Here is a 14,909-nt window from a genome sequence, read left to right as displayed (position 1 = left end):
ATTTCTCTTTTCTTCCCCTGAATGTTTTTTACTCCTCTGTGTCATGGGGCATGTATTCCTCCTGCCTGCCACCTCTTCTTCCTGTAAATTCATGTGCCTTTGTGAATATGAATGAAAGAAGCTTTATAGTAAAATAGATTTGCATTTTACAAGCTTGCACACATTCCCCAGATCCAACCTTACCTGCCCTCAGGCTGTGCTTAACTCCTCCCAGTACTTCATCTGATCCTGCCCATTGGACGTACTGTTTATTCCAGTTGAGCAGGTATTGCTCAGGTCTTGCTTACTCACAGAAATATCTTTAAAACGGCCATAAACCCTCTCCATGTCCAGTTCTATTGGAGTAGTGCTTTTTTTTCTCTGTTCTGTTCATCTGACCTGTTGAAAAGCTGTGTTGGGCAAACCCAGATAGACTCTCTGAGAAAGCAATGGGACCAATTTGCCTGCATGCAGGTCCACTTTAAATTTAGACTCTCCTCTCACCCTTATCTTGCAAGGGCTGAAAAGTTCATGGTCCAGCATGGTTTTATTACTGATTCTTAAGTGGCACTCCCAGCCACTCACTTTCTTCATTATCTTCTAGATATAGCTCTGCAACACAGTTATATCTAAAAGAAATGAAGTTTAGCATGTATCTAACACAAATGCTTGCCAACTACTTGACATGGTATTTTAGTTTTAGTTTTTCTTCCAAAATAAGAACACAACCATTTGCCATTTAAAATTAAGTCTTTGTTCTGAATGCGTTGTTGGCTACTTATGCCCAGTCTTTAACTAACTGGGTACGAAGGAATCTGAGTGGCTTCACTTTCTTGTAACACCTGGATGTTCTTAAAATTCTGGTTGTTCTTTCAGTTTAGTCTTACAATTCCACAGCATGGATTCCTTCTTCTCATACACACATATATAGTTTTCTTCAGCTACTGATTTGTTACACAGCATTTTAGTGTATTTCTTGATGAAAATACTGTTATTCCCTTCAGTCCAACTATACATTCAGTACAAATGGGTGAGCATTATCCATTTTAGCTGTGGATCGGATGACTGCCAGAGAGATTGGCTGGACTTTAACATCTTCAATTAGTCCATATCAGTGATTATACATTCACCAGAAAGCAAACAAGTCTAAAGATCATCACAAAAAAGCACAGCACAATTAGCTTAAAAGCTCAGAGGTGCTTGTGTTCATTTGAACAGAGCTCCCCACATCTCTGCAGGAATGGCCCTGGTACTTCCTTCTCATCCACAAGTCTCACTGTCGCTGCTTCTGCTGCTGTCCTTGCTCAGCTTGGCTGCAGGTGGGAAGCTACTGGTGGTGCCAGTAGGTGGGAGCCATTGGCTCAGCCTGCGGGAAGTGTTAGTTGGACTCAGGCAGAAAGGACATGAAATAGTTGTCGTTTCACCTGAATTCAATTTACATGTAAAGGCATCAGACAATTTTACAATGAAGCTGTACCAAGTCCCTGTTACAGAGGAAGAGATAAACGGAGATTTCGAGGCATTTTTAAAGGAGACATTTGAAGAAGGATCATTTCTGGAAAGGTTTCGTAGAGTACAAGGAAGAGTGAAAAGACTCTTTGATTTAGGCTTCATAGCCTGTGAACAGTTACTGAAAAACAAAGAGCTCATCAGATATCTCGAGGAGAGTAACTTTGATGCTCTCTTTACGGACCCTGTACTGCCCTGTGGAACAATAGTGGCTGAGCATCTTTCCATCCCTTCTGTGTATTTACTGAGGGGAATGCCATGTGGCTTAGATAATGAGGCCACTCAGTGTCCCAGTCCCCCTTCTTATATTCCCAGGCTATTTACAGACCATACAGATCACATGAACTTCCTCCAGCGTGTGAAGAATGTCATCTTTGACACCTCTAATCTTTTCCTTTGTGACTTTCTTTATAAACCATATGAAAAACTGGCTTCTGAGTTCCTTCAGCGAGACGTGACTGTGCTAGATCTCTTACGCAAGGCTTCTGTGTGGCTTCTGAGGTATGACTTTGTGTTAGATTATCCAAGGCCATTGATGCCCAACATAATTGTAGTTGGAGGAGTGAACTGTGCTCACAAGCAGCTACCTCAGGTGGGTCGTGCTCTGTTTTTAATTGTTGTTCTTTTAGAGTTCTGTGCTCCTAAAAATGTGATTTTGTATATCAGATAGATATTTAATTTGCATTAGGAGTGAGATGTGCAACTATTGGTGAAAACAATGGTGTTTTCAGCCCCATTTTTATTTATTTATTTAATTTACAAACTATGCTGAATTGAGAGGCAATATATGGCTTCTGACTTGCTTTCTTTTCATGTACAAGAAGGTATTCTCCACTTGGCAGAGGATAGGTAAGTGTGTGTGAGAAGCATAAGGCATGTGTCCCCTGTGTGTGTGCTGATGGAGTGGTGCCCTGCATTGAAAGCTTCATCTGGCATTAGATAAACAAGGCATCCTAGCTTAATCATCAGTGAAAGAGTGGTCAGATGCTGGAATGGGCTGCTCATTGAGGTGGTGGAGTCAATGACCCTGGAAGTGTTCAAGAAACATTTACATGTTGTACTGTGGGACATGGCCTAGCTAGAATTGTTGGTGAGAGGCAGATGGTTCAAGTGGAGGATCTTGAAGATCTTTTCCAACCTTGATGATTATATGCTAAGCCCTCTCTCACTCCTTTGAGGCTGTTCTGATGTGCTGGAAGTACCTGGTTGTATGGGTGGTGTGTCCCACAGACAAACTTCTATAATTCAAGACAACACCGTGAAAAGCTGTTTCACATCCAGTGTTGGTCCATAGGCCTTCTAGAGATGAATGTTCAGAGGGAGAGGCCATGCCCAGAGGAAAGAGAGCAGCTGCTACTGGTTGCAGTGGTGATGTGGGCATGACAGATCTCCTGTAGGTGCAAAAGTTTCATCCTGAGCAAGGCTATTAGAAGTAAAGAGCCACACACAGCCACTCCTGCCTCCTTCCAGGGTCACACACCACTCTTCCTCTAAAAGGGAAAGTTGGGGTGTAGCTGGTGGGTGCAGTGGCACAACCCACCCATGGACTTGGCTGAACTCTAGAGCTTGTTATCCAGCCTTTAATCATACCAGTGATTAAACATTTACCATACTGCAATTATGTTATAGGAGTATCAAAACCTATGGCCTTCCATTGGCTGCTCAAAGAGCACAGGGCTTTTGCTATTGCTTCAGAGCTGCCTGGAGTTTTCGTCCTGTGTAGATCTCCCCACATTTCAGCAGGAATGGCCCTGGTATTTCCTTCTCATCCACAAGTCTCAGTGTTACTGCTTCTGCTGCTGTCTGTGCTCAGCTTGGCTGCAGGTGGGAAACTGCTGGTGGTGCCAGTAGATGGAAGTCATTGGTTCAGCATGCGGGAAGTGATGGAAGTTCTGAAGCAGAAAGGACATGAAATAGTCGTCGTTGCTCCTGAAATCAGTTTACAAATAAAGCCATCAGAGAATTTTATCATGAAAATCTACCCAGTCCCTTTTACATATCAGGAGATGGTTGGCAATTTCCGGGCGTTTTTAAAGGATGTGTTTGAAGAAGGATCATTTCTGGAACGATTTCATAGATTACGGGAAAGATCGAAAGAACTCTTTGAGTTAGGCTTCATAGCCTGTGAACAGTTACTGAAAAACAAAGAGCTCATCAGATATCTTGAGCAGAGTAACTTTGATGCTCTCTTTACGGACCCTGCACTGCCCTGTGGAGCAATAGTGGCTGAGCATCTTTCCATCCCTTCTGTGTATTTACTGAGGGGAATACCATGTGGCTTAGATAATGAGGCCACTCAGTGTCCCAGTCCTCCTTCTTATATTCCCAGGCTATTTACAGACCATACAGATCACATGAACTTCCTCCAGCGTGTGAAGAATGTCATCTTTGACACCTCAAATCTTTTCCTTTGTGACTTTCTTTATAAACCATATGAAAAACTGGCTTCTGAGTTCCTTCAGCGAGACGTGACTGTGCTAGATCTCTTACGCAAGGCTTCTGTGTGGCTTCTGAGGTATGACTTTGCGTTAGATTATCCAAGGCCATTGATGCCCAACATAATTGTAGTTGGAGGAGTGAACTGTGCTCACAAGCAGCTACCTCAGGTGGGTCGTGCTCTGTTTTTAATTGTTGTTCTTTTAGAGTTCTGTGCTCCTAAAAATGTGATTTTGTATATCAGATAGATATTTAATTTGCGTTAGGAGTGAGATGTGCAACTATTGGTGAAAACAATGTTTTTTCTGTCATTTCTTCCTCAATTTCTGCTTTTTCTGAGTAGGCAGTTCCATTTTTTCATTTACAAACTATGCTGAATTGAGAGGCAATGAGTGTCTTCTGTCTTGTTTTCTTTTCCTGTACAAGAAGGCATTCTCCCACTTGGTTGAGAAGAGGTGACTTCCCCTCCGTGTATGCCAATGGAGTGGTACTCCACACTGAAAAGTTCACTGGCACTAGAAAGAAAAGCTATTTAACTGTGAAACAAACACAGGATTTGTTACCAATTACTTTTTAGTTACATGTTATTGAGGCACATTTTGTGTGGTGTTTAGTAACTTGATACTTTTTTGCTCTCATAAAGATATTGTAGTGAGTGATGGAAGTCTGAGGGGCTGGCCATTTATTCTGAAATGCACATCACACTTCTGTCCTGAGGTACCCTTGCTGCCTTACCCCTTCTTTCTCTGTCAGTGAGACTGTCTGTTATGAACAAGGGTATTTCCAGATCCAGAATTCAACAGGGATCTCACAGGTCGTGGAAGTGCAAGCAAAGAAGCAGCAGAAATTCTTGAATTTCTTCCAGGACTGCACTGCGTATAAGAGATATTCTTTGCTCTTCTAGTGAAGGTCTGTGGTGGGTTTTTGCATCCTCTGTCAGAAGAAATTACCAGGTTATATGGAAACTGGAGCAAAGAACTCCAAAGACCTCTGCTATCAGAAGCACAGTTCCGTACTAAACTCTCTCTCCCTTCTTCTGTGTTACGCTCTACTGTTCATCCTGTAGAATATTCTGCAGCTCACCTATTGTATCCGCCTCTTCTGCACTGACCTATGTACTTTTCTGAACTCTAGTGCTTGTTATCTGGCCTCTTGCCTAATCCAGGATTATACTTTTACCACACTTCCTTGAATAGATCCAAGATTCACAAGCTATTGAGTTGCTCAGATCACATAAAAGTGCAGAGCTGGTGCTATTCTCTCAGTGCTGCCTGGAGTTTTCTTCCTGTGCAGCTCTCCCCACATTTCAGCAGGAATGTCCTTGGTACTTCCTTCTCATCCACAACTCACTGTATCACTGCTTCTGCTGCTGTCCCTGCTCAGATTGGCTGCAGGTGGGAAGCTGCTGGTGGTGCCAGTAGATGGGAGTCATTGGCTCAGCATGCGGGAAGTGCTAGATGGGCTCAGGCAGAAAGGACATGAAATAGTCGTCGTAGCACCTGAAGTCAATGTACACATAAAGCCATCAGAGAACTTTGTTATGAAAACCTACCCAGTCCCTTTCACACAGGAAGAGATGGATGGCAGCTTCCGGGAATTCTCTCAGGATGTGTTTACAGAAGGATCCTTTCTGGAAAAGCTTGCTACAATCCGTCAACGTGTTCAAAGAATGTCTGCCATTTTCTTGTCCACTTGTGAGCGTTTACTATACAACAAAGAGCTCATCAGATATCTTCAGGAGTATGATTTTGATGCTCTCTTTACAGACCCATTTTTGCCTTGTGGGCAGATACTGGCCGAGCACCTTTCAATCCCTTCTGTCTTTCTTTTACAACAGATACCCTGTGGCTTAGATATTGATGCCACTCAGTGTCCCAACCCCCCTTCTTACGTCCCCAGGATTTTCAGTGGCAATACAGACCACATGAACTTTCTCCAGCGTGTAAAGAATATTATTTTGGACATCCCACATTCTCTTCTTTGTCATCTTCTCTTTCAACCATACACTAAACTGGCTTCTGAGTTCCTTCAGCGGGATGTGACTGTATTAGATCTCTTACGCAAGGCATCAATTTGGCTTGTACGATTTGACTTTGTGTTCCATTATCCAAAACCACTGATGCCAAACATGATCGTAATTGGAGGAATAACCTGCACTCATAAGAAGTTATCTCAGGTGGGTGATGCCCTTGTCTCTTTCTTCACTTAAACTAGTATTTTCACTATAGAACTTTGTATCATTTCATTAGAAAGGTTTAACTATACAAACAGGTTCAAGCTGCTTTTCACTTACCAAGAGATGCCAGTACTTGTTTTGATGAAGACAGCTGAATATCACAGTATAAATATTGTGTTTAGAACATACATATCTCAGCTGACATCTGTGTTGATTTGTTCCTTGTTGCTCAGAACCACACCTATAATACCTACTGTTACCATCTAAGAAATTCAGCTTCTTTGCTAGTGGTAGGAAAAGGTGATGGGAACAGCTTAAGATGTTTATTTGAGAGCACTGTTCATGAGAGTGGCTGGTGCTTCTTCTAGGTAGGTGTCAGTGTCTCCGTGTGCTTGCAGATGAGTGCAGTCAGAAGAAATGTGAAATATTTGGCCCTGAAGGTGGAAGAACAGATCTCCCAATAAACATCAGAGAGGAAAGGAAGGAGGTGGGTGCAGGGAAGACACGGGAGGACATTACCTAATAAGCAGGTCTTGTGAAAAATCATTCTAGAAGAAGTCTTAGCAGGCCTGAGAGGGAATAACTATATCTGTGCGAGGACTGCACTCCCCTGATGCTTGATGTACCTGGGTCACAGTCATACCCAGAACCACCCCTTCCTCCTTCCAACACTTCATTTCACTGTTCCTCTGATAGAAATAAATGACGTTTTGCTGATGTATTCCTCAGACTAACCAGTCCCCTGTGGAATGCCTGAACTTAGTACTTGTTATCAAGACTTTTATGAAATCAAAGGTTATACATTTACTAAGCAGCAAATACCTTGTTGAAGGATTAAAAGTCATGACATAGCGCAGAGTGCCTAAAAGCACAGAGCTCGTGCTATTGCTTCAGTGCTTCAGTTTTCTTCCTGTGCAGCACTCCCACATCTCTGCAGGAATGACCCTGGTACTTCCTTCCTATCCACAAGCCTCAGTGTCGCTGCTTCTGCTGCTGTCTGTGCTCAACATGGCTGCAGGTGGGAAGCTGCTGGTGGTGCCTATAGATGGGAGTCATTGGCTCAGCATGCGGGAAGTGTTGGATGAGCTCAGGCAGAAAGGACATGAAATAGTCGTTGTTGCACCTGAAGTCAGTTTATATATAAAGCCAACAAATAATTTTATCATGAAAATGTTCCCAGTCCCTTACACACAGGAAGAGGTGGATGACATGTTCCGGAGGACTGGTCAGAATGCATTTGCAGAAGGATCATTTCTGGAGAGATTTATTAAAACATATCAAGGGCTGAAAAATAGTTCTGCTGTGTTCCTGTCTACTTGTGAACAATTACTATACAACAAAGAGCTTATCAGATATCTTCAGGAGAGTAAGTTTGACGCTGTCTTTACAGATCCGTTACTACCTTGTGGGCAGATACTGGCTGAGCATCTTTCACTTCCGTCTGTATTTTATTTGCAGCAAATGCCGTGTGGCTTAGAATTTGAAGCCACTCAATGTCCAAATCCCCCTTCTTACGTCCCCAGGATATTTACAGACAATACAGACCACATGAACTTCCTCCAGCGTGTGGAGAATGTCATCTTTGAAATATCAAATTTTTTTCTATGTGATTTTGTGTTTCAACCATATGCAAAGCTGGCTTCTGAGTTTCTTCGTCGTGATGTGACTGTGCCAGGTCTCTTAAGCAAGGCTTCCATTTGGCTCATTAAATTAGACTTTGTTTTACACTACCCAAGACCGCTGATGCCCAACATGATTATGGTTAGTGGAGTAAATTGTGCCCACAAGAAGCTAACTCAGGTGGGTCATCTGTTTTTTTTTTACTGTCATTCTTGTGGGCTTTTATGTACACTGAGGTGTTGTGCACACTTTATGTTGGAAGGTCTCTTTTAGCTGTTGCTGTCAAAAGGATTTCAAGCTGCTTTTTCTTTACCAAGAACTGCCTGTAGTTGACTCAATGAAGACAATCAAATATTTCACTAAAAAGATTAAGTATTTCAAATTTAATTAGCTCTGGGTAACTGTTCTAAAATGTGACTGTATTAGATCTCTTACGCAAGGTATCTATTTGGCTCTTGAGATTAGACTTTGTGTTCCATTATCCAAGACCATTGATGCCAAATGATCGTAATTGGAAGCATAACCTACACTCATGAAAAGTTATCTCACATGGGTGATGCTCTAGTGTTTGGTTTTTTTTTTCTTCTACTTAACTATTATTTTTACTATTTTACTATAGAATTTTGTGTCATTTAGTTAGAAAGGTTTCTTTAACTGTGTAAACAGGTTCAAGCTGCTTTTCACTTACCAAGAGGTGACAGTACTTGTTTTGGTGAAGACACTTGTGTATCACAATATAAAAATTGTGTTTGGAACAGATATATCCCAGATGACATCTATGTAAATGTGTAGAGTGTCTGAATCTAATCTTATTGCTCAGAATCACACCCAAAATATCTTCTGCCATCATCTGAAGAATTCTTTGAAAGAGGTAGGGAGTATAAAAGGTGGTGAGAACAGCAGAAGATGGTTTTTTTTTCAATGTGAGCACTGTTATGGTTATTTGTAAAACTCCTAGTTCGCTCTTTCAGATTTGTGTTGACTTAGAGGTTGAACCTGTGCTTATGATCCTTCTGTTACCGTCTGCTGGTTGAAGAACCAATATCCTATGCCAAATTCTGCTCTTGACTTTATACAGCAGCAAGAACTAAAGTCTATTAGATGTAAGTGGCTCTGGGTAGCTCTTCATCAGTTGTGTGCTCTCGTTTAAGAGACAGAAACTAGAGCAGATTTCTCATGGCTTCTTCACTCAGGGCTGTTGATGCAGCGTTTGCTGTTTCTAAGCATCTTCTGTGTGATAGTTTTGTTTGAGGGGATCTTTGCTCATCCTCTGATCTGCTTTGTCATTGCACATCTACATCTACATCACCTCTACATCCCTGCCTCTTAATTATTTATATTTCTGTTGAAGAAGATACACGTAGTATAAATGAAACATTTTGAAGGGGATTCAAAGTAGGCATTCAGCCTAGAAAAGCAGAGATGGAATAAACTGTGGTTAAACTTTTACAGAGAGCTACAGCAGAATCTGTGACAGCGGCCTATAAATCCTGGAAAGAGTAGAGAAGGTGAACGGGAAATAATATGCACTGTTTCTTCCACTACTTGACCTATAACTAACACTCTAGTGAGGAAGCAGCAAGCTTCCTGACATCATACTATGACTGCTATCAGGAAAAGTTTGACTCCATCATCTTTTCTCTTTTTCTTCTCAAAAGTATTAGCAGAGCAACTGCAGAAGCAGCCCAAAAGCTTTGTCTTCCCTTTCTTCTTGTAATCAGAGGACAGAAGTGGAAAATCCCCACTGTCTCATACCACAGCTAGGTCTTCTTAACTTCATTTGAAAGTCGCCATATTCAGGAAATCTCAAAAATTTTGGCCCAAATCTGAAATTTACTAACTCTAACATCCCCTCTTGATCAAGGGCTGCCTTTTCTGATGCATCATTTTGTTCAGAAAAAAAGTTTGTCCTCAAGCCACTCACGTATGAACTCCTATGGTCCAAGGTGAGCAAGGGCAGGATATTCTGCTTTGTCGTTGCTTATACAAAAGTGCAGATGACAGTCATTTATTCAACGTTTCACACCACAGCTGTGTTGCAACTGCAGAAGTTATTGCTATATTTGCATCACATTTAGTACTGTAGACCAAAGGCTTTCACTTTGATAACTGCTACCATAGAAAGACAACTCTGAAGATAAGCCTTATTAACCTGCTACCTATCAGATCTCTGTCAATCATTACTTCTGTTTATAGTGGTACCAATTAATCCAAAGGTCAGATTTCTGTGTTTGAGTGTCCCAGGCCTGTAATGCCTAACATGGTCTCGATCGGAGGCATAACCTGCACTTGGGAAAAAATGTTATCAAAGGTTAGTTACCCTTTTATTTTCTCAAGTTTCCCATCTCTGCACTGTTTGTTTACACCATTTTCCTAGGTAATGACCATGTGATATCAGAAAGTGGGCATGCACTGGAACATGCTGCCCAGAGAAAGTGAGATGCACAAGCCCTACAGTTCTTGAAGGTCACTTGGAATAGGGCTCAGAAAATCTGATCTAATGATTGGAAACCCTGCCTGTGCTATGGGATTGGAACTGGGTGAACTTGAAAGTTCCTTCCAATGCATCCATTCAATAATTTTACACTTATGTTAGTGTACAATAAGGCCTTCAAGCAGATGAAGGGAGAGGAGGAAAAGGTAACCCTTCTCTCTCTGTTGTGATGCACTGGAAGTGCCTCATTGTGAGAATTGTTTGCCCTACAAACAAACCTGGTATCGTGCTTCTGTCTTCATTGACCCCCTCATTCCAGACAGCATCCTGAACAGCTCTTTCAAAATCATCTGTTTGTCCATAGGCCTTCCAGAGGTGAATGTTCAGAGGGAGAGGCCATGCACAGAGAAAAGAGAGCAGCCACTGCTAGGCACAACAGTGATGTGGGCATGACAGATCTCCTGTGGGTACAAAAGATTAATCCTGAGTGAGGCTATTAGAAGCAAAGAGCCACACGCAGCCACTCCTGCCTCCGTCCAGGGTCACACACCACTCTTCCTCTAGAAGGAAAAGATGGGGCGTAGCTGGTGGGTGCAGTGGCACAACCCATCCACAGACTTGGCTGAACTCTAGTGCTTGTGATCCAGCCTTTAAGCAAACAAGTGATTAAATATTTACCATGCAGCAATTATGTTATAGAAGGAGCAAAATCTATTGCATGGAGCAGATAGCTTAAAGAGCACAGGGCTTTTGCTATTGCTTCAGAGCTGCCCGGAGTTTTCTTCCTGTGCACCACTCCCACATCTCTGCAGGAATGGCCCTGGTACTTCCTTCTCATCCACAAGTCTCAGTGTTGCTGCTTCTGCTGCTGTCCGTGCTCAGCTTGGCTGCAGGTGGGAAGCTGCTGGTGACGTCTGTGGATGGCAGTCCCTGGTTCAGCTTGCTGGAAATTTTAGAAGTTCTGAAGCAGAAAGGACATGAAATAGTCGTCGTTGCACCTGAAGTCAATTTAAACGTAAAGCCATCAGAGAATTTTATCCTGAAAACCTATCCAGGTACCATCCCTCAGGAAGAGACGGATAGCAGTTTTGATATATTTTTAAAGGATGTATTTGTTGATGGCTCATTTCTGGAAAGATTTTTTAAAGTACGTGAAAATATAAAAAAAGTCTCTGACTTAAACCTCATAGCCTGTAAACAATTACTGTACAACAAAGAACTTATGAGATATCTCGAGGAGAGTAACTTCGATGCTCTCATTACGGACCCTGGATTACCTTGTGGAGCTATACTGGCTGAGCATCTTTCCATTCCTTCTGTGCATTTCATGAGGTTGATACCATGTGAGTTAGATTTTGAGGCCACTCAATGTCCCGGTCCCCTTTCTTATGTACCCAGAGCATTTACAGACAATACAGATCACATGACTTTCCTTCAGCGTGTGAAGAATGTCATCTTCGGCACATCAAATCTTTTTCTTTGTGACTTTCTTTTTAAACCATATGAAGAACTGGCTTCTGAGTTCCTTCAGCGAGATGTGACCGTGCTAGATCTCTATGGCAGGGCTTCCATATGGCTTCTGAGGTATGAATTTGTGTTAGAATATCCAAGGCCATTGATGCCCAACATGATTGTAGTTGGAGGAGTGAACTGTGCTCACAAGCAGCTACCTCAGGTGGGTTGTAGACTGTTTTAATTCTTGTTCTGACACACTTCTCTGTTTCTAGTTTTTCTGTGGATTCAGTTCCATCCTTTCATTTGCAAACTGTGTTCAAGTGAGCATCTGCAAGTTGTTACTAATGTTTTCCATTCCTTTATCAGACATCGTTCTCCCAGTTGGCTGAGGATAGGCAAGTGAGTGTGATAAGTGTGGGTAAGTGTCCCTTCTATATATACCAATGGAGTGGTGCTCCACCTTGAAAGCTTCAACCTGTATTAGAAAGCAAATCTATGTAAGGTAAACTTATCTGTGAGGTAACATTGGATTTGTAATGGATTAGTTTTCATTTGAACTACATTTTGTATGGAGTTGAGTAACTTTGCTGGTCTCATGATGACCTCCGTGTGAATGAACGAAGGGTCGTGGAAAATCTGAGGGACTGTCAAACAGTCACATAAATCATTCAACTTGACAACTGCTGGGAGTAGTGTCTGTTATTTATTGAGGCATTTACATCAGGCTTCTGTCCTGGGGCACACTTTCTGCCTAACCACTGCTTTCTTTGTCAGTGAAATTGTCAGCTATGAATGAGGGTATTTCCAAAGACAGGATGAACAGGGATGTCACAGGTGATGAAAACTCAAGCTAAGAAGCAGCATCTGTGTTTACAGGCAGACATCAGAGAAATTTTTCGTGGTGATGATCATGTGGTATCTGACATACCATCAATGTTGTGAACCTTCTTTAGAAGGAATGGTGGCATGGTGGATCCTGCTGAGTAGCATCAGCATTATCAAAGTGGGTTTTTTGTTTTTTTTCCATCTTGAATTTCTTCCAGGGCTGCAGTCAGTAGGAGAGAAATTCCTTCCTCTTCAAGGGAAGGTCTGTGATGGGACTTAGTACCTATTATCCAAAGGCTTTGCCAGGTTATGTGGAAAGTACAACAAGGTGCTCTATTACCTGAGTTCTCTACTCAGAGAGTGGCCAGACTCTGAACATTCTGCCCAGAGAAGCCATGGTTGAACCATCCCAGGAGTTGTTGAAGACCATTTTCAACAGGACTTGTCAAAACCTTACCCACTAAGTAGCTACCCTGCCTGTGGCAGGGAATTCAGAACTGGGTGGGATCCAACACAACCATTCTGTGATACTACATTTCTGTGGGTATATGATGGGGTCTCCAAGTAGATGTGGGCAAAAGAGGACAATGCTAAGCCCACTCTCACTCCTTTGAGGCTGCTCTGAGGTGCTGGAAGTATCTTGTTGTATGGGTGGTCTGTCCATCAGACAAACTGTCTAATTCTAGACAGCACCTTGAAAAGCTGTTTCACATCCAGTGTTGGTCCATAGGCCTTCTAGAGATGAAAGGTCAGAGTGAGAGGCCATGCTCAGAGAAAAGAGAACAGCTGCTGCTGGTTGCAGTGGTGATGTGGGCATGACAGATCTCTTGTAGGTGCAAAAGTTTCATCCTGAGTGAGGCTATTAGAAGCAAAGAGCCACACACAGCCACTCCTGCCTCCTTCCAGGGTCACACACCACTCTTCCTCTAGAAGGAAAGGATGGGGCATAGCTGTTGGGTGCAGTGTCACCACCCATCCATGGACTTGGCTGAACTGTGATGCTTGTTATCCAGCCTTTAATCATACCAGTAATTAAACATTTACCATACCGCAATTGTGTTATAGAAGGATCAAAATCTGTGGCATAGAGCAGATAGCTTAAAGAGCACAGGACTGTTGCTATTGCTTCAGAGCTGCTCAGACATTTTTTCCTGTGCTGCTCTCCCCACATTTCAGCAGGAATGGCCCTGGAACTTCATTCTCATCCACAAGTCTCAGTGTTGCTGCTTCTGCTGCTGTCTGTGCTCAGCTTGGCTGCAGTTGGGAAACTGCTGGTGGTGTCCGTATATGGGCATTATTGGCTCAGAACATGGGAAGTGTTAGATGGATGAGCTCAGGCAGACAGGACATGAAATAGTCATTGTTGCATCTGAAGTCAGCTTACATATAAAGCCAACAAATAATTTTATCATGAAAATGTTCCCAGTCCCTTACACACAGGAAGAGGTGGATGGCATATTCCACAGGACTGGTCAGAATGCATTTGCAGAAGGATCTTTTCTGGAAAGATTTATTAAAGCATAACAAAGGATAAAAAATAATAGTTCTGCTGTATTCCTGTCTACTTGTGAACAATTACTATACAACAAAGAGCTTATCAGATATCTTCAGGAGAGTAAGCTTGATGCTGTCTTTACAGATCCAATACTACCTTGTGGTCAGATACTGGCTGAGCATCTTTCAGTTCCAGCTGTGTTTTATTTGCAGCAAGTGCCTTGTGGGTGCTGCTACATGCTCTCTGCCCTCTGGGGCACAGCCTTTTCCTCACCTCCACCGGATCTTCCCCTGGCTATCACTGCCCGCAGAGAGCAGAGCTCAGCTCTGCCCCTCCACTCAGCCATGAGAAGCTGGGGTCCACCATGAGAGACCTCCCTTCAGCCTCCTCTTCTCTGGGCTGAACAGACCAAGGGAGCTCAGCTTCTCTGCACGTTTCTTACTTTGCAGACTCTTCCCCATCTTCATTGCCCGCCCCTGGATGTTCTGCAATAGCTTTTTTTTTTAATCTACCTCCCCTAGCTTTCATGACAATAGGCCTAGTTTGTTGTATAACAAGAACATGCCATGTGTAGCAGCCATAAAGGATACTGGTTATTCTGATGTCCAGCTCTTCAGGCTGTCACATGTCTCACTGGGAAACTTCACCAAAATTCCCCTTTGATTGTGTCTGTTAAGGACTTCTTGCTCCTCTGGTGCTTGATGTGTCTGAAGCACAGTCCTATCCAAAACAACCCCTGCCTCCATGCAGCATTTCAGGATGCTTTTTCTTTATTGAGAGGTGCCAATATTGTTTCAATGAAGACATCTGAACATGTCAGTAAAAAATGAAGTCTATTAGATGTAAGTGGCTCTGGGTAACTCTTCATTGGTCATGTACTCTCTGCTAAGCGACAGCTTTGAAACTAGAGCAGATATCTCACGGCTTTTTCACTCAGGGCTGTTGATGCAGCATTTGCTGTTTCTAAGCATCTTCTGTGT

General features: G+C 42.6%; 4 protein-coding genes and 1 pseudogene across 4 annotated transcripts; all 5 read left to right on the top strand.

Annotated features, from left to right (window-relative positions):
- Positions 1-1,207: 1,207 nt before the first annotated feature.
- Positions 1,208-2,158, top strand: LOC140255151 (UDP-glucuronosyltransferase 1A1-like). Its single transcript, XM_072342482.1, has one exon. It carries the CDS (start codon positions 1,220-1,222, stop codon positions 2,156-2,158), a length of 939 nt encoding a protein of 312 aa, XP_072198583.1. The 5' UTR covers positions 1,208-1,219.
- Positions 2,159-3,191: 1,033 nt separating this feature from the next.
- Positions 3,192-4,828, top strand: LOC140255150 (UDP-glucuronosyltransferase 1A1-like). The gene is made up of 3 exons (XM_072342481.1): positions 3,192-4,094; positions 4,568-4,575; positions 4,678-4,828. The coding sequence occupies exons 1-3, from the start codon at positions 3,234-3,236 to the stop codon at positions 4,826-4,828; spliced, it is 1,020 nt and encodes a 339-aa protein (XP_072198582.1). The 5' UTR covers positions 3,192-3,233.
- A 411-nt stretch (positions 4,829-5,239) lies between these two features.
- On the top strand, positions 5,240-6,133 carry LOC140255149 (UDP-glucuronosyltransferase 1A1 pseudogene; annotated as a pseudogene).
- Positions 6,134-6,442: 309 nt separating this feature from the next.
- Positions 6,443-8,225, top strand: LOC140255148 (UDP-glucuronosyltransferase 1A1-like). The gene is given in 4 exon segments (XM_072342480.1): positions 6,443-6,468; positions 6,995-7,020; positions 7,023-7,900; positions 8,208-8,225. Coding segments are annotated over 4 exon segments (948 nt in total).
- Positions 8,226-10,927: 2,702 nt separating this feature from the next.
- Positions 10,928-12,463, top strand: LOC140255147 (UDP-glucuronosyltransferase 1A1-like). Its single transcript, XM_072342478.1, has 3 exons — positions 10,928-11,829; positions 11,976-12,027; positions 12,384-12,463. Exons 1-3 carry the CDS (start codon positions 10,969-10,971, stop codon positions 12,461-12,463), a joined length of 993 nt encoding a protein of 330 aa, XP_072198579.1. The 5' UTR covers positions 10,928-10,968.
- The last annotated feature ends 2,446 nt before the right edge of the window (positions 12,464-14,909 follow it).

The sequence above is a fragment of the Excalfactoria chinensis genome, chromosome 7 (genome assembly GCF_039878825.1).
Source record: "Excalfactoria chinensis isolate bCotChi1 chromosome 7, bCotChi1.hap2, whole genome shotgun sequence".
Lineage (NCBI taxonomy): Eukaryota > Metazoa > Chordata > Aves > Galliformes > Phasianidae > Excalfactoria > Excalfactoria chinensis.
Note: the sequence above shows the minus strand (reverse complement) of the source record. Positions and strands in the feature narration are given on the sequence as shown.